The sequence below is a fragment of the Colias eurytheme genome, chromosome 12, assembly GCF_061535395.1.
Source record: "Colias eurytheme isolate Ceu_HAF_F1 chromosome 12, ilColEury1 Martin Lab GWU primary, whole genome shotgun sequence".
Lineage (NCBI taxonomy): Eukaryota > Metazoa > Arthropoda > Insecta > Lepidoptera > Pieridae > Colias > Colias eurytheme.
Window position 1 is genome coordinate 11,427,008 of NC_142991.1, and position 17,267 is coordinate 11,444,274.

Sequence of the window (17,267 nt, forward strand, 5' to 3'; positions counted from 1 at the left end):
TATGTATTAACAACTTAACTGTCCCCATACAATACAAAATAACACTACCCCACGTCCATCAGTTTTTTTTTTCTATTAGGGTAAAAAACATTCACATTGTCTTAATAAATTATATTTTATAAAAATAGTTATTGTTTTTATTTATTTTATTCAATTTATATTTATGCCTCATATATGAGCATGAGCGTGGGATAAAAGATTTTTTTTTCCAAGTTCAATGAGTCATATGTGTACACATCAAGAATAGACAATAAAACTTGATTGATGACCCGACGAACCGAATTTGATGAACCCAACGTTATAATAGACTATAATGAAGCAAAAGGTATAGATATTTCGGACCAACTAGCATCCTTTCACTCTCCTTTACGCAAAAGTCTAACTTGGTACAAAAAAATGGCTGTTGATATTTTATTTCAAGTTTCTGTAATAAATGCTAGGTGCATTTACAATGATTTGGCATCAGGATGTCCTAAATTGTCTGTTTTGCAAGTACAAGAACATTTAGTTCGACATTTTCTAGGGCCAGCAGCGAGAACTACAGAAAATAACGTGCCTCAAAGACTTTCGCTTTCTCTGACTCCCAGATCTCCAGTTTCTAGTTCATCCCCTGGCCATAGTCTTCAAGAAATTCCGCGTAATACTACAAACAATAAGTTAGTTCGAAAGAGATGTACCGGTTGCTATGAAAAATTAAAAATTCAAAGGCAGTTGGCTCGTAAAGCTAAACAAGTGCACACAGAGTGCAAAACATGTAAAAAAGCATTTTGTTTATATTGCTACAACGAAAAACATAATATTATGTGTTGATTGGTTCTCCTAATAATACTTACAAACATATTTTTCAAAATAAAACGTTTTCCTTTACACTGTATTTTTTGTTTTATTTCGAACAAATAGGATACACACACCTACCTACCTTAGTACCTACCACAGATAATGTATAAAACTTTTGCGAAAATTTATTTCAATTTCTTGAAGATTAGGGTTTTCGCCACACGTTCACGTAATTATATTTAGAATATCACTCCACGTTCATAACAAAAATATACCCCAAAGATTCTTGAAAAAAAGAGTCACCTGTGACTCACGAACTTATTCCAAAAGTTCACCATGAGTCATATGTGACTCATTGGACAGTTAAGTTGTTAAGCACAGATCTATTACATCCTTAGAGCGAGCGCGCACGAGCAACTTTGTCTCCGCAACTTTTTTGTCTCCGCAACTATTTTGTCTCTCCCACCTATGGGCTAGTATGAAAATGCGCGCACGTAGCGACGCAACTCCCCATACAAATTGATGGGAGAGACAAAATAGTTGCGGAGACAAAGTTGCTCGTGCGCGCTAGCTCTTACATGTATAATCGTGCAATGAATTCATTAGTAATTTCCATAGCAACGATTTTTGTCATCATTGTTTCATTTGAGACTGAGTAATTTAAGAAGAATTTTTTACCAAAAATATAAAATATGGTTAAAGTAGAGTATAGTAGGTATATCAATGAGAATATTATACTGAGCACACAAAAAAATTAAGTTTATCTCCGACATTTTTACAATGAGCACTTCGGTCTTCAATATTGTAAGGTATTCTGCATTCCATTAAATTTATCCATGCTTAAATAATTTATTGTACTTCTTAAATTATAATCTCAAGTACAAACCGATGAGTGAGTTTATAATATATTTACGACCTAGAGAAGATAATAAATTTTATTATGAATCGCTACGTAATGCTACAGCAACTCGGTGATGGTACTTATGGATCGGTAGCATTAGCGCAACGCCGAGATACTGGTGAAAAAGTAGCTATCAAACGAATGAAACGCAAGTACTATTCCTGGGATGAAGCGATGAATCTCCGAGAAGTCAAATCACTAAAGAAACTCAATCACGCAAACATCGTAAAGTTACGCGAGGTGATCAGAGAAAACGATACGCTTTATTTTGTATTTGAATATATGCGGGGCAATTTGTACCAACTCATACGTGATGCAGAACGGCCGTTTGCCGAACCAGTTTTGCGAAACATTTTGTACCAAGTTTTGCAAGGTCTTCAACATATGCATCGACATGGCTTTTTTCATCGTGACTTAAAACCAGAAAATTTATTATGCGCTGGACCCGAACTTGTCAAAATAGCTGACTTAGGCCTAGCAAGGGAAGTTCGATCTCGACCACCTTACACAGATTACGTATCTACTCGATGGTATCGTGCACCGGAAGTTTTACTGCACGATACTCACTATGGTGCGCCGATAGACCTATGGGCTCTGGGGTGTATTATGGCTGAGCTTTACACATGTCGACCCCTTTTTCCGGGCAATTCAGAAATAGATCAGTTATATAAAATTTGTTCAATATTGGGGACTCCATCTCGTGAAGAGTGGCCCGAAGGTTATAGTCTCGCTGAAGTTTTAAGGTTCAGGTTTCCCGCCAGCACCGGCATTCCCCTCGGGCGGGTTGTGCAGAATGCTTCTCAAGCTGCCGTGGCTCTGCTGGCTGCGCTGCTTCGTTACCAACCGCGAGACCGCCCCACCGCACTGCAAGCTCTTCGGTATGATACAACTACTATACAAAAATTTAGTTAAATCAAATAAATCGTTTAATTCTACCGGATACTATAAATTGTTTTCCAGATTTCCTTATTTTGCAGTCGGTACCGCATTAGTTCTTCCACCACCAATATCACATTCAAGAAGGTTTGATTAGTTTTATTGTTGTTTTATTAATTGTTGTTTAAGCGACTACTTACCTTATCTTAGTGACTAAGTATAAGTGTCTTATAGATATTATAGTCAATTTTATGTTTGTTTGTTCTTTTGGTTTTTCATAGTAACTACACACATACAATAATGTTATAAGTATCGGTATCTCTTTTTTTATATAAAAATAACTCTTGCTTCTCTTTTTGATAATTTACTTGGGCTATCTGGTTCGGCTTGTTACCTACACTCCTATAATGAGATTATATCGACCCAAAGCTTAGAGCATTAAACTCTAAGATCAAAAGTTTCATCCTGTTTCATCTATGTATAATTGTATAATTCAGTCGTAAATGAAGTTAATTAATATTTCAGAAGCAGTACGCGTGGTGAAGCGGAAAATATTGTTCCAAACACTAACGAACTTAGCAATCTACCTGCTGTCGCGTTGATGCCGCCACAGGACCGTTTCGCAGATATTTTAGGGTCGGTCATAAATTGGAAACATGTTGGGACTTTCGATCGATCTTCTCTTTATAAAAATAATTTCGAAATTTTGTCGTATAGGGGTGAAGTGGTTCATTCGTCTCACATTTCCCGGGCCGGTGTGGGCGATAAGCGCGGGCGCAGCGTACTCGCGCCACTGCAAGCGGCCCCCGCGTCCAAGGCGGGCCAAGCGCGTGGGCGCGCGTGCGGCGCGGGCGCGCTGGCGGAAGGCGCCGCGGCCGCATATCTGAACACGACGCGTTATGTCACAGGCGCCCGTATCGACACTTCCCTTTTTCGTCCACTCCCGCTCCGTTCTTTGCATGGTATGATGAAACAGAACGAAAAGTTTCGTTACCCTATTGTTATTATTGTGTCTAATATTTTTTTAGGGTTCCGTAATGAAAAGTCCGGAATACTCTGCATCAATCAAAATAAGAATCACGTTAGTCGGTTCAGTAAAAGCGGCTTAATCGATGAACATACATAATATATATACATATAATAATATAAACATATTAAACCGGTCGAATTGAGAACATCCTCCTTTTTTTGAAGTCGGTTAAAAATAGAACAAATCTATACTAATATTATAAAGCTGAAGAGTTTGTTTGTTTGTTTGTTTGAACGCGCTAATCTCGGGAACTACTGGTCCGATTTAAAAAATTCTTTCGGTGTTAGATAGCCCATTTATCGAGGAAGGTTATAGGCTATATGATATCATCGCGCTACGACCAACAGGGGTGGAGCCACGGGGGTGAAACCGCGCGGAGCAGCTAGTATTTAAGATATAAAAAAAGTGATTTTATGTATGTTTTTGTAAGCAAGTTTAATATTTTTTTATTATAAGTTATTAACAGTAGCGACATCTATTTTCAAATTATGGTAAAGGATAAGGCCCATGATCAGCTCTTGAGTAGGTATATTGGTCCATGATATTATATGTATATTATAAATGCGAAAGTAACTCTGTCTGTCTGTTACGCTTTCCCGCTTAAACCTCTCAACCGATTTTGATGAATTAATTTGGCATAGAAAATCTTTAGACCCTGAGAAAGAACATAGGCTACTGGCTACCTTTTATTGCGAAATATGTACCACGAGCGAAGCCGGGGCGGACCGACAGTATACCTTAATAATTTAATATGTATTGCGATTAAAAGGTGTCATTTAATTGAAAAAAGAAAAGAAGCTAATAAATTCGTCTTAAAATAGACAATTTTAACTTGAGACTCTGCTGGAATGCGACATATTAGTTTTTACTAGGTACCCAAAGTACCCAAGTACATATGTAAAACTGGTTATTAACTACCTACTTAGTTTGAATTACACTTCATTATTTTATTTATTTTGGAAAGGTACAGCCTATAATATTAATTATTATATTATTGAAAATAACATCTCAAGTTATTTCGTATGGGTTATAGAGTCTAGAGTTTAGACTGTGGCAATTACTAATAAAAATCGAATGGAAATCATGGGAAAAAAAAAATAACATTTTTTAATAGGCACAGATGACCCGGAATAAATACGCTCAATATAGATTATAGGTACCTAATAATGTTCTGTCATTCCGGAATAATATAGTTTTCTACTGGTGAAAGCACGGTGTAAGAATACTTATTTCAAACTGGTCCAGTAGTTTCAGAGCATTTGTCTTTTAAATAAACAAATTAAATAAAAATTATTTATTGTTAAATCATTTTACATTTTGTAGTATTGTGTGTCTTTATAAGTGAGGATAGTAGTCTGTAGTAGTAGTAGTCTTTATATTATGTGAGTAAGTGAGGATTAAATGAAATAAAAACTGACTACCTAATAATAATAAGTCATAAATGTTAAAAGTTGTTCGTTTTATTTATATGTTTTTATTCGTTTAGAAGCGGCGGCCGTGGGTAGCGGTGCATCTCGCGTTGATTGGGCTGCAAAATATCTACGATAAAGACATCCTTCATTGTAAAATAAAAGCATTTAGATATAATTTTGTGTATTATTATTTTTCCTTTAAATAAAATATGGGGTATAATAATTTACCATTGCACATCTATACTATCTACACTAATATTATAAAGAGGAAAGGTTTGTAATTATGTATGTATGTATGTATGGTTTTCACGCATAAACTACTTCACCGATTTCATAAATTCTTTCACCATTAGAAAGCTGCATCTTCACTGAGAAACATAGGTTATATTACATTAAAAAAAAAATAGAGATCCTTCATCGAGATAGAATGTACATGAGATCCTTACCAAAAATGCAAATGTAACCCAAGGTGTAAAAAATTCCTTAATAAAAATTCTGTCATCGCGTGCGCTGCGGAATCTATTCCTTGAAGTACGAGGATGGTTCTTATGAAAAAAAACGTAAACATGTACCACGGGCGAAGCCGGGGCGGAGTCACAATATACAGATACATACAGTAAGGAAACTTCATACAAAATGTTCGAAATGGCTCCCCCCCATCAAGCGTGTTTACGAGGGTATTCAGGGGGATCGATAGTAGCGGGTGACACATCCACAGATTTTGAATATAGTATGGAAAAAAGTTTAAAGTGATGTCAATTCACATTAAATAAATATCGATTGTTTCAGTTTGTAGCCCTTTCAATAAATATATTTGTAAATACCATATCTGACTACAAGTTAAAAATAGACTATTTTTTAATTTCTATAGATATGGCAGTATGAGTTTTATATTATGTTGACATATTTTCTATCAAAATGATAGCTACAAATAGTACCTATTAGGAGTCCAGTCTGTTTAAAGATCGCATCTATTTTTTACGCAATCTAGAAGAGCACGAAAATATAAAAAAGGAAACCTTAAAAAAAAATCTTGTTTAAATTTATGTGCATAATTACGTAAATATTAGGGAAGAAAAAGATAGATATTATAATTACTTAGTGTATTTTTATCGATACGTGGCGTCTCCACTTTGTCAAGCACTAAGCCTGTCAAACTATTTTCTTTTTCTTCTTAAAACAAAAAGGTAGAGGTTCTATGCTCGTATAATAATAATTTTAATTTATTTTTGCATATTTTGTGTTGTTAATTTAATTTATCGTTTTAAAAATAATTTAGTAGGTATACCTACATACAAGTACCTATTGTAAATTCTGGTTTAAAATAATTATTGAATATATGTATAATACAAATATCAAGCATTATAAATAATTTAGGTACATTAAATAGCCTTCGGCGTCCATAACAAAACTAGATTTCGAAATATAGCACTGATAAAAACGTATTTACTTTTACAAGCTGTATTAATTCGGATTGTTTCTTCTTGTAAATTCATAACTATTTAGGCTACACCATTTTTGTATTTTAACGTGTTTTAATCTCCAAATTACCACAAAATCAACTGTGAAAAAAAGCAAACAGAAATATACAGGCCGAATTGATAACCTTCTCCGTTATTTTTCAAGTCGGTTAAATATCAAAAAGTAACAGCCCTATAGCTATACGTCATAATTTCATGGGGGGGGCTTAGTTTCCTAACTGTATGTACGTAGTATATATATCTGTCAACTGTGGCGGAGTGGACCGCTAGTAATATGATATCTAAATAATATTAGCTAACACCACAGACTAATAATAATATACTATGTATACAACTAAAACCAATATTATTATAGCATAATAACACAGATGAGAAATCAAGCCTCATATTAAATAGTATAAAAATAACTGCATTAAAAACAACCGACTTCAAAAACGCAAAAGTAAAAAATAAAATGGATTTGATATTATTAATTTCTAGATATTATGTAGATGTGCTATTTACTAAAAAGCTTTGATGTCGGTGCACGGGCTTAATACTGTGTGCTTAGTGTTTGTATATAAGTCTAATATAGTAATGTTTTCCAAACTTTACATACTTGATGTTGAGGCTTGATTATCATTTTTGAATGATATAAAGGTTTGCTTCCTATGCAAGTACAGGCCTAATCCACCACACTGGACAGTGCAGGTTGGCGGATGGCATATGTCAATACCAACATATACATATGTATTTCGGCTGATGATGATGAAAGGTTTGCAATGATACAATAAGAAATAACTGAGGATGATCAATGGTTGTTATATGCAATACAATGCTTAAATAATACAAATAATTGAACTTCATACAATACTATATATTATTTACATATTTGCATTCATATAAAATCTGTGAACAATCAACAAGGCGCAATAGGCGTCACTCATATTTGAGGTAGGGTTTGGTATCAGGCAATGCTGCGGTGTGTGAATGGGCCGAGTGCTGCCAGGCGTCGGGGGGCCAGCTGTACACGCGCGGCGCGCCACCCTCCAGCAGCCCCCAGCCCAGCAGTTGGGAGCGCGCGCTGCGGTCCCGCTTGGGGGACGCAGTTGAAATGTTCACTGACACCCCTTTAATAATGTGGTCTTGCCCGCATAAGGATTGGGCAACCTCAGGGTCTAAAAATGTTACAAAGCTAAAAGCCCGAAACGGTTTAGGCACAAACACATCAGTCACCTGTCCGAATGCACCAAAGTACTCTCGGAGGTCATCAGCTGTGAGGCTTTCGGTGCAACGTCCGACGAAAACTTTGCGATGAGCTGCAGAGCCTCCGTCCTTACTATTAGGGATGCGTACATCGCACCAACGACCGTCGATCATGTGTCTTCTTCCGAGGGCTCTCATTTGAGCCTCGTAATCAGCAAACTTAATAAAACCGAAACCTTTAGAGAGTCCCGTTTTCGTGTCCCGCTTCACTTGCACCATAAGCAGTTCTCCAAACGCGGTAAAGTAATCACGCACAGCGTCCTCGCCCGTCTTCCACGGTAGCCCGAGTACTATGAGATCCGAGCAGCGCGGTCGAGGCGCAGAAGTTAGGACATCCGATCGCGGGAAGGCACAAAAATAGCGAAAGGCCGCCCACCCCTCTGCTGGCGGTAAGACACGGTCATCCGACAGTCGCAATCCACGTAGTCGACCTCCGGATCTATACTTCAGGCCACTAGCTCCAGCGAACTGCGCGGAAATCGTGCTCAGTAACAAAGAGCCGTCTTCCTCGGTTGGCAGCTCGATGGGCTCATCTTGTTCGCCCTCGCTTACTACCACGTACTCTATCGACATCTCGTTTACCAACCGACACAAATAGCCCAACACCACATTGCGTTCACTTTACATTTCAAGTTAGTCAAAATTCGTGGTTTCTTTAAATTTTTATATCTTTTTTTCGATTCGATTCGATTTGTTAATATTAAAGAATAAGTAATAATTCTCTTGATAAATAAAAAATAATTACGTGAAATATCAACTCTATCAGGTACTTTGTGACAGTTGGATGACAGAACGAGTATGACGTTTCATTTTCGAATTGCCATCGTGAACTAACTGGGTCCCCAGTCCCCACTCCCCAGTAAACAGCAACTATAAAATTAGTTGGGGAGGCGAGGTTGCTATATTCGACGGCGCCGCGCCGTCGAGACTTATCAAAATCGAAAGATAAAATAATTTCGAAAAGAAAAGCTTGTATGGTAAAAACCATTTTAGCGGTGGGTTTGGCGTGTACGGTTTTTCAAAAATATTTTATTTTTTTAGATTATTAACGTTTTTTTACAAGTTCGCGACCCTATAACTCGGCGGCGTCAAGGACTTATCGTCAGATTAGTTAAATTTAGTCTTATAACACTAAAATCAACCCCCAATATCTTAATCTGACGCGCTCGGGTATTTCAGACTATCGAATTTTTTTTACTAATGATCGTCTATCGCGCGCGTCACTACATATTAATATGTATAGAGCTTAATAGTTTACGAGGTACCTAGTTCTATTAGGTCTAAGGTATCTCTCATATCTTAAACTGCCACGCTCGAGTATTACCGAAAAATCCCCTATTCGGCTCCCTATCAAATGTATTTGTCCCACCCAAGGTCCCACCTTTAACACAGCTACTAGGTAATTTAAGTTTTGTTTATTTGATAGTATCACAAGGTGATCACAAGTAATAAAATAATCTAATAGCTGCTGCGCCCCGCGGTTTCACCCGTGCACATTATTTTTTTGACCCTTCTTTTGTGACAGTTTGTGACAATCTAATTTTATTGAATGATCGAATGGATGAATATGAGACCAACTCTAGAGTAAAGACCAATGCAAATTTAGCACCTCATTTATGGAATTTTGGGTCGAAAATGACCTTAATCGATAGGTCTCCGTTAGGTCCTTTAAAGTCCCACATTTTTTTGTTAGGTCCCTTAAAGTTTTTTTATAAATATTTTTTTTTTAATTTTAGGTATAAAAAACTCTAGAGGTATAAAAAAACTCTAGAGTAAAGACCAATGCAAATAATTTAGCACCCCATTAATGGAATTTTGGGTCGAAAATGACCTTAATCGATAGGTCTCCGTTAGGTCCTTTAAAGTCCCACATTTTTTTGTTAGGTCCCTTTTAGTTGGTTAGGTTAATGTTAGGTTAGGTTAGGTTAGGTTAGGTTAGGTTAGGTTAGGTTAGGTTAGGTTAGGTTAGGTTAGGTTAGGTTAGGTTAGGTTAGGTTAGGTTAGGTTAGGTTAGGTTAGGTTAGGTTTTTTTTTTTTTTTTTTTTTTTTTTTTTGTAAAAGCACCCGCCATCGCAGGGTGTTGTCTGCTTTTTCTCTAGAGTATAGTCTAGAGACATTTATTTTCTTTAATCAATAATAAACACAATTTTCTTTATTTACAATATGGGCACATAATATTAAAATACAATTAAATTTTAAAATACGAATTTACAATATACAAAAAAAAAATTTTCAAAATAATAATAAAATACAATAATTAAAAGTCACTTTAAAATTAACAATTCAAACAATACAATAAAAATAAAACCAATACAAGTAAATATACAAATTAACACGGCACAACAATAAAACTTAACCCTAACATCACAGCTTATCACAGTTTCTTTTGTTTACCACCCCAACAATGTATTTACAATATTCCAGGAATTCAGATCTCGTATCATCCCCCAGGGCCGCGGGCAGATTCTCACCCGTCATCGCGATGCCCAATTTTTGCTCAATAACATATCTATCTCTTGCAAAAATCGGACACTCGAGCAACAGGTGAGAAACCGTCTCGTCGACTCCGGGCTGACACAGGCACGATGGATTCTCCTTCAGCTTGAATCTGTTCAAGTAGAAGGCGAATCCACCGTGTCCAGTCAGTGCTTGTGTGGTGTGGTGTGTGATGTCTATTTTCCGTACTATTTTGTATGCAGCAGCAGCGCTTGGGAAAAAGAGCTTCGTGCCTCCAGCCGTCTCCCCCACATCATATCTCCTGTCCCATTCCCCGATCGTATCCTGTCTCAGGATACGCTTGACGAATGAAACAGGACACAGATCGTAGTCGGGTTTCTTCTTCGACCCCAGAGCGGCCTCCTTGGCTAACTGGTCCACTCTTTCGTTCCCCCTTAGCCCTGCGTGCGCCTTGATCCAAAACAGAGCGACCTCCCGCCTCTGCGAAGCAGCTTTTCGGAGGGCCGCCCTTGTTTGCACAGCAAGGGGGTGGGGGGAACCGAGTGTGACTGCCTGGAGGGCCGATCTGGAGTCGCTGAAGATGCCGACCTTCGACACTCCACTCTTGCAGGCTCTAATTACTGCTCTTTGGAGCGCTAGGAGTTCGGCCTGGTAGACGGTGCAATACGGCGGCAAAGCAAGCTTGACGGCCTTCGTCTCGGCCTCCCCCTCCCATACGGAAAGGGCGGCTCCGACTCGACCCTCAATCTTGCTGCCGTCCGTGTAGATCCTATGTACGTGGCTATTAGCCACGTCGGAATACGAGTCCTCGTCCACCAGCCCGAACCCCAGCCCTTCCTGCTCTGCCGGATGTGGGTCCTCAATCGCCGGAGCCATTCTTTCCACCTCCCTGTCTCCCAACGCTGGGTGCGACACCCCCTTCTTGATCCCATATAATCTCGAGACTTCGAGTATTCTGAGATCAAGGGGGAGTATCCCAGCCAACAGCATAGCTGAGTTCAGGGAGACGGTCCGATATGCTCGGCAGATCTTTTGGGCGAAGCCCCGTTGTACGGTGTTCAGCCTTTTTTGGACCCCCATCTTTTCCACGGTGGGTGCCCACGCTGCCGATGCATACATAATAGTCGGTTCGATAACAGCTACATAAATAGTCCTAATAATATCTGGGCTAAGTCCCCAACCAACTCTGGCTGCCCTAGCCAAGAGTTTATATCGGGCGATTGCCTTTTGGCATACCGTCCCGACGTGGGCGTTGAAAGTGAGGCCGCTGTCAATTGTAAGGCCCAGTATTTTAATATGTGAAAAATATTTAATTTCCACACTCCCCATAGCGAGCCGTGGCACGTCATATTTTAACCTCCTCGTCGAAAGGAGGGCACAAGTTTTGTGTGGTGCAAAATTTAATTTGTTATCTTTACCCCATTCGTGTATTACGTTTAGGACACGGTTCGCTTTTCCTTCTATTTCAAGGGCCGTATCACCCTCAAAGACCAACACAATGTCGTCGGCGAACGCTTGACAGAATACTCCCATCTCCTCTAACATCCATAGCAGAGGGTCCAGCAAGAGGTTCCACAGGATTGGTCCACCTATGGATCCCTGCACGCACCCCTTGCTGGTCCCCCTACTTACTTCCACGCCCGCATATCTAACTTTCACCCCCCTTTCACTCAGGTAGCTGCTGATCACCTGCCTCACGTTCCCCGGGCACCCAACTTCAGCCAGCCGCACCTTTATGGCTGGCCACCAGGCGCTGTCGAAGGCTCCCTCTATGTCCAGCGATACCACAACAGAAATCTTCTTCTCCTCCCTCATATTTCTGATGTGGTTCACTAGTCTATAGAGGGCGTCCTCGGTGCTCCTCTGTGGCATAAAGCCATACTGGTGGGGGCTTATTTTGGGCAACAGGTAAAACCTGAGTCGGCCGACCAGCATCTTTTCGAAGATTTTGCCGAGAACAGGTAAGAGGCCGATCGGTCGATAGGCTTTCGGTACCCGATATGATTCCCTGCCCGGCTTTCGCAGTATAACCACGGTCGCCCACTTCCACTGTGCGGGGAAGTAGGCGGCAGAGAGGCATCTGTTGAGCAAGGCAAGGAACCATCCCGGGTTACAATCCACAGCGTGCTGACAGATGTCGGCCGTGAGGCCATCCGCCCCGGGGGCCTTCTTGGGGTTGAAGGACCTTACGGCTCTCTTCAACTCCTCCATGATGAAAGGAGGGTCATCCGGGCCCGCCGGTGGTTCGGTGTCCAAGGACTCCGCACACCTGCGCACCCGACGATGTCCCTCACTTTCACCACTTTCCTGGTCCTCGGGGTAGAAGGTCTCCGCCAACAGTTCTGCCGAGCTCCGGGCATCGAGGGTCTCACCGCCCCTCGAAAGGGGCAGATCCTCCTCTCTCCCTGTGGCTCTATTAAGCACCCTGTAGATGCCCTCCCAGACCCCCTCCCTATCCTGTTTCCGGCAAAACTCCTTCCAACTCTTCTCTTGCGCTTCTTTCACTGCCTTTTCATACATCTCTCTTTCTTCCAGGTACAATCCAACCACGCGGTCTCTGCGATCAGGTGCTGCGTTTCGGATCCTGCGTCTCCTCGTGGCCACCTGCTTCTTCATCTGCGCGAGCTCATCATTCCACCACGACAGGGTGAATTTCTGTGTGTGTTTTTTGGTCGGCATTGTGTCTCTGCATGTCTGTGTGATTGCTTCAGTGTATCTGTCTATTGCGTCATCTATTTGTTGTGTGCTGTGTATTGTGTCTATGTCTTGTGTAGTTAATTGTCTGTCCGACATCAGCTGGGTCATTTTCTCATGAAACTGAGTCCAGTTTGCCTTGTGTGTGTTAAATATGCGTGTAGTTCGTATTATGTTCGTGCCTGTGGATTTATGTTGTCTGATGCCGAAGGATATGCCGTTGTGGTCCGAGCTCGTGAGACTCTCCTCAACCCTCCAGTTGTCCACTCGGTTCAGCAGATCGTCGGAGCACGCTGTCACATCCACGTAGCTAGAGTACCTTTTCCCACCTCTGATGGTATCGAACGTAGGGATGTCCCCGGTGTTGAGTATGTGCATTCCCATTTCTTCCAGTACAGCAGACACATCTCTTCCTCGCGAGTCTTCCACTTCGCCACCCCACCACGGGCTTTTTGCGTTCGCATCGCCTCCCAGGACCATCCTATGGATACCCAGCTCTCTCCCTATCCGCCTAAGATGGTCCAGGTAGAGCCCCACTGGTTTATCGGGCTCGAAGTAGAAGGACACTACAATCATCTCCCAGGCTTTGGTTCTGAGAGTGGCCACAACGATGTTGTTACTGCTAAGGCGTGTATGTAGTTCGACATCCAGTGTGTCGTCGAGTACTACAATACACGCCTTTACTGCTCCACCCCCTTCCCCTTCACTCTGGAAGATCCTCACTCCATTGTATGTCCTCATACTTTTCGCCCCACCAACGTAGGGCTCTTGCAGCAATGCTACGCATGCCTTACGCTTGGTGGCTTCGAGCAGTAGCTCCCGTGTGGCGATTTGGCTCCGCTGGAGATTGGCCTGCAGCATTCGGTACTGGAAGGACTCACCTTGGGCAACCTTAGCAATACGCTACCGCCGATCTGGCCAGAGCATCCCACCTCTTTCTTTCCGTACACTCTCTGTCAAAGGCGCTGTGCTCTGCGCTGCCTTTCTTAGCCTTTATGCAGTTGATGCATTGAGGCACTTCTCCCCGCAGCCACTTGTCGCACTCGGTCTTCATGTGAGGACCAGCGCAGTGGCTGCATCGTTCCTTCTCCTCCCTACACATTCGTCTCGTATGCCCGTACCCAAGACAGCGCGAGCACTGCACTAACGGACTTTGATCCATCACTTTCACTCTACTTAGCCCTATATGGGCGTATCCTTCACTCGTGCATCTCTTCCATACCTGTGGACTCACCCTGGCCACTACGTGGTTCTGGAGGTGGTTCCTTGCTTTCATCACGTACGCTACTTCTACCTTTCTCTCTTCCCCCTTCAGGCCCTCAAGGATGCTTGCATTTTGATTACTGAATGCTGTGACGAAATCGTCAACTTCGCATTTCATTACATCCCTGAAGACTAGTAGAGGGCTCTTATTTTTTACATCTTCCACTACTAATCCCTCATTCTTTCTCAGCCTTTCCTTCACCTTGATTCTTTCTTCCTCATTCGCACAGCCGACGACCACCTTCCTGTTCTTCACCTTTCTTACCCTCTCTACTTTCACCCATCCGTCCTTTGCATCCACAGTCTTTCTGATCATTTCTAACACCTCATCACCCGTCTCTTGTTCGTCTTTGGATGACACCATGACCGAATGCAGGGCTCTTGCTTCGGGGAGTTTCTCTATGACTCCCCTCGAGACAACGCCCGCATAACTCGCCGTTTTGGCGACAGTCATGTTGCCCTCCAAAAGCGAGCTCAATTTGTCCATTTTATTTTCATTCTCCCGCATGCTTACTCTCATATCTTCCATTCTTGTCATCATCTCTTTCATACTTTCTTTCATTCCTTCACTTAGGTCCAGATTTCTCACCAATGCGTCGTCAACTACGCTGGGACCAGCATCGGATGGCGGGGGGGGATGTATAGGGTCCCCACTACGCCCTCCGCTACCAGCCCTGGCATTGGTGAGTTCCAACTCCATCTCTTTTATGATTTCATACATCCTTTCTAGCGCCGTAATTACCCCATCTTTTATCTCGGTCTTTAAGTTACGAGATTCCCGCAGATGGCCTTTACCTTTTTGCAGACAGGCTCGCCCTTCTGCAGTCCTACTGCTCATACCCTTAGGCGCTGCTGTGCTTGCAGGCTTCTTCACTGGTTCGGAGATAGTGAACGTGTCACTGGCACGCCTCTGGGGAGTGTGGATCATGATGACTTAGGGGAGAAAAAAAAAAAAAAAAAAAAAACCCCTGTCAATAATAATTATTCTTAACACTATTAGGTCTCCCAATAGGGGAGATACCTGTCAATAATTACAATTAAAAATTAATATCACAGATATAAATATAAGGTATAAAATATTAATATAAAAATATGATATAAAAAAGTATTAATAGGTCACTGATAGTTAAAAATGGTCAACTTAACACTATTAGGTCTCCCAATAGGGGAGGTACCTGTCAATAATTACAATTAAAATAAATATCACAGATATAAATATAAGATATAAAATAATAATATAAAAATATAATATAAAATAAAAATATAAAATATTAATAGGTCACTGATAGTTAAAAATTGTCAACTTAGCACTATTTAAAATATTAATAAAATATTAATATTAATACGTCCGTAATAATTACAATTGGTCAACAATTAAAAAAAAAAGTCAATACTTATACCTACTTAATCAGTCTCCCAATAGGGGAGGCACCTGTCAGTGATTACAATAAAATAAAATAAAAATGGAAATGAGCAGCAAATACTAATAATATGATATTAGTAATACCTAATAAGTATTATAGTCTATAGTTCAGTTTAAAAGTCAATCTATAAGTTATACGATAATATTATCGTACGGTTCGACCTACTAAGCTAGCACTAGCTTACTAAAGCTAGCTAGTCAGTACTAACCACTCAAGTCAATAATTAATAATTATTATTATTACTTAAGACTATCAGGTCTCCCAATAGGGGAGTCGCCTGTTTATGATTTAAGATAGAATTAATATATAGATAAGATCAAAATGAATACATATATGGACAAATAATACATATGAATAAAAGATAATAATATTATAATATTATTGTGTTGTGTGATATAATATGGTCCCTAAGCACTCAGTATATAATACCTTAGTCTAACAGCTACACCAAAAATGATGTAGCTGGTCTATTTTTACAAAATACTAATATACAAATACAAAATATAAATTAGGTTAAAAAGAAAACATTAATTCGCCACCACGTGTTTACTGTTTTGTTGATTGCACCCGTGACCTACTTAGATATTTCTCCCGAAATACGTTATGAGAAGTTAAGATAATTTATTATCTTTGTGCGGGAAGATGTATAGAATATCAACACACTAATTTAAGTAGGAAACACGGTGGGGGGAAAGGAGAAAAGTATAGTTTTGGCGGAAGAAAGTTTCTACTTTTAGGTTAAAACACTGTTTGGTGTCTATCTTCGCCAATTTTCAACCGATTTCCCCGGGACAAAAACCACAACCTTTATTTTGATAAGACGCGTCTATTTGCACTTGTATCGTTTCACCATGCACTGAGTTAGGGAGGATTGCCACCGCCCGGCTTACCGAAAATTGTTTGTTTTACCTTATGTATGGGTCCTAAAAATCCCAAAATTTTCACAGGCACTCGTTTCACTAATACCCACAACACCACAGTTCCGGTTCGCGAAGTCCCCGATATAAATCGGGACTTCCCAGCGACGCCGTACTTTTGTTAATTTAGTAAAAATTTCTTTTCGTAATAACTTTTCACAGGCTCACTCGATTTTAAAACGGTTTTCGCGTCCGTATCTGTTGTCCAAGCGCGCATCCACTGGTATACAACACTAGTGTGTAAGATGAAAAAATACCACTTTTGCAAAAAAATAAACTCAGGAGCGATGCGATTTAGCTGTCAACGGACCGCGTTCGGGCAAATGACTGGTTGGGTTAGGTTAGGTTAGGTTAGGTTAGGTTAGGTTAGGTTAGGTTAGGTTAGGTTAGGTTAGGTTAGGTTAGGTTAGGTTAGGTTAGGTTAGGTTAGGTTAGGTTAGGTTAGGTTAGGTTAGGTTAGGTTAGGTTAGGTTAGGTTAGGTTAGGTTAGGTTAGGTTAGGTTAGGTTAGGTTAGGTTAGGTTAGGTTAGGTTAGGTTAGGTTAGGTTAGGTTAGGTTAGGTTAGGTTAGGTTAGGTTAGGTTAGGTTAGGTTAGGTTAGGTTAGGTTAGGTTAGGTTAGGTTAGGTTAGGTTAGGTTAGGTTAGGTTCCCGTGTGGAGTTTCTGGTCTCCCATCGGGCGCGTCCTCAGGTGGCGGATAGGGGAAGGCCTCCCAGATATGGGGGGTACCGGTGGTCTTGCCGGCGCGGACCAAAATCAGCGTGGAGGAACTCGAGGGCTACCACGTCCTC

At 40.7% G+C, this 17,267-nt stretch overlaps 4 protein-coding genes across 5 annotated transcripts; 1 reads left to right on the forward strand and 3 right to left on the reverse strand.

Annotated features, from left to right (window-relative positions):
* Nucleotides 1–1,402: 1,402 nt before the first annotated feature.
* On the forward strand, nucleotides 1,403–5,157 carry LOC149904284 (serine/threonine-protein kinase MAK). 2 transcript variants are annotated; one of them, XM_090107847.1, is made up of 5 exons: nucleotides 1,403–2,556; nucleotides 2,639–2,701; nucleotides 3,080–3,190; nucleotides 3,272–3,516; nucleotides 5,071–5,157. In XM_090107847.1, exons 1-5 carry the CDS (start codon nucleotides 1,718–1,720, stop codon nucleotides 5,130–5,132), a joined length of 1,320 nt encoding a protein of 439 aa, XP_089963973.1. In that variant the 5' UTR covers nucleotides 1,403–1,717; the 3' UTR covers nucleotides 5,133–5,157. The 2 variants fall into 2 exon arrangements, with proteins under 2 accessions (XP_089963973.1, XP_089963972.1); XM_090107846.1 differs by lacking the exon at nucleotides 5,071–5,157 and having other exon boundaries at nucleotides 3,272–4,372.
* Nucleotides 5,158–7,312: 2,155 nt separating this feature from the next.
* Nucleotides 7,313–8,524, reverse strand: LOC149904285 (TAR DNA-binding protein 43-like). Its single transcript, XM_090108093.1, has one exon. The coding sequence runs from the start codon at nucleotides 8,293–8,295 to the stop codon at nucleotides 7,396–7,398; it is 900 nt and encodes a 299-aa protein (XP_089964219.1). The 5' UTR covers nucleotides 8,296–8,524; the 3' UTR covers nucleotides 7,313–7,395.
* A 1,467-nt stretch (nucleotides 8,525–9,991) lies between these two features.
* Nucleotides 9,992–11,848, reverse strand: LOC149904286 (uncharacterized). Its single transcript, XM_090108087.1, has one exon. It carries the CDS (start codon nucleotides 11,722–11,724, stop codon nucleotides 10,087–10,089), a length of 1,638 nt encoding a protein of 545 aa, XP_089964213.1. The 5' UTR covers nucleotides 11,725–11,848; the 3' UTR covers nucleotides 9,992–10,086.
* Nucleotides 11,849–13,765: 1,917 nt separating this feature from the next.
* LOC149904287 (uncharacterized) lies at nucleotides 13,766–15,064 on the reverse strand. Its single transcript, XM_090108259.1, has one exon. The coding sequence runs from the start codon at nucleotides 15,062–15,064 to the stop codon at nucleotides 13,766–13,768; it is 1,299 nt and encodes a 432-aa protein (XP_089964385.1).
* Nucleotides 15,065–17,267: the final 2,203 nt, after the last annotated feature.

What these genes read in the sequence shown, in the direction of transcription:
- LOC149904284 (XM_090107846.1), top strand. Translation starts at nt 1,718, where the DNA reads ATGAATCGCTACGTAATGCTACAGCAACTCGGTGATGGTACTTATGGA. An exon ending in ACCGCACTGCAAGCTCTTCG is followed by an intron (nt 2,557 to 2,638) that starts GTATGATACAAC and finishes ATTGTTTTCCAG; the next exon opens with ATTTCCTTATTTTGCAGTCG. An exon ending in CCAATATCACATTCAAGAAG is followed by an intron (nt 2,702 to 3,079) that starts GTTTGATTAGTT and finishes TTAATATTTCAG; the next exon opens with AAGCAGTACGCGTGGTGAAG.
- LOC149904285 (XM_090108093.1), bottom strand. Translation starts at nt 8,295, where the DNA reads ATGTCGATAGAGTACGTGGTAGTAAGCGAGGGCGAACAAGATGAGCCC.
- LOC149904286 (XM_090108087.1), bottom strand. Translation starts at nt 11,724, where the DNA reads ATGTTAGAGGAGATGGGAGTATTCTGTCAAGCGTTCGCCGACGACATT.
- LOC149904287 (XM_090108259.1), bottom strand. Translation starts at nt 15,064, where the DNA reads ATGATCCACACTCCCCAGAGGCGTGCCAGTGACACGTTCACTATCTCC.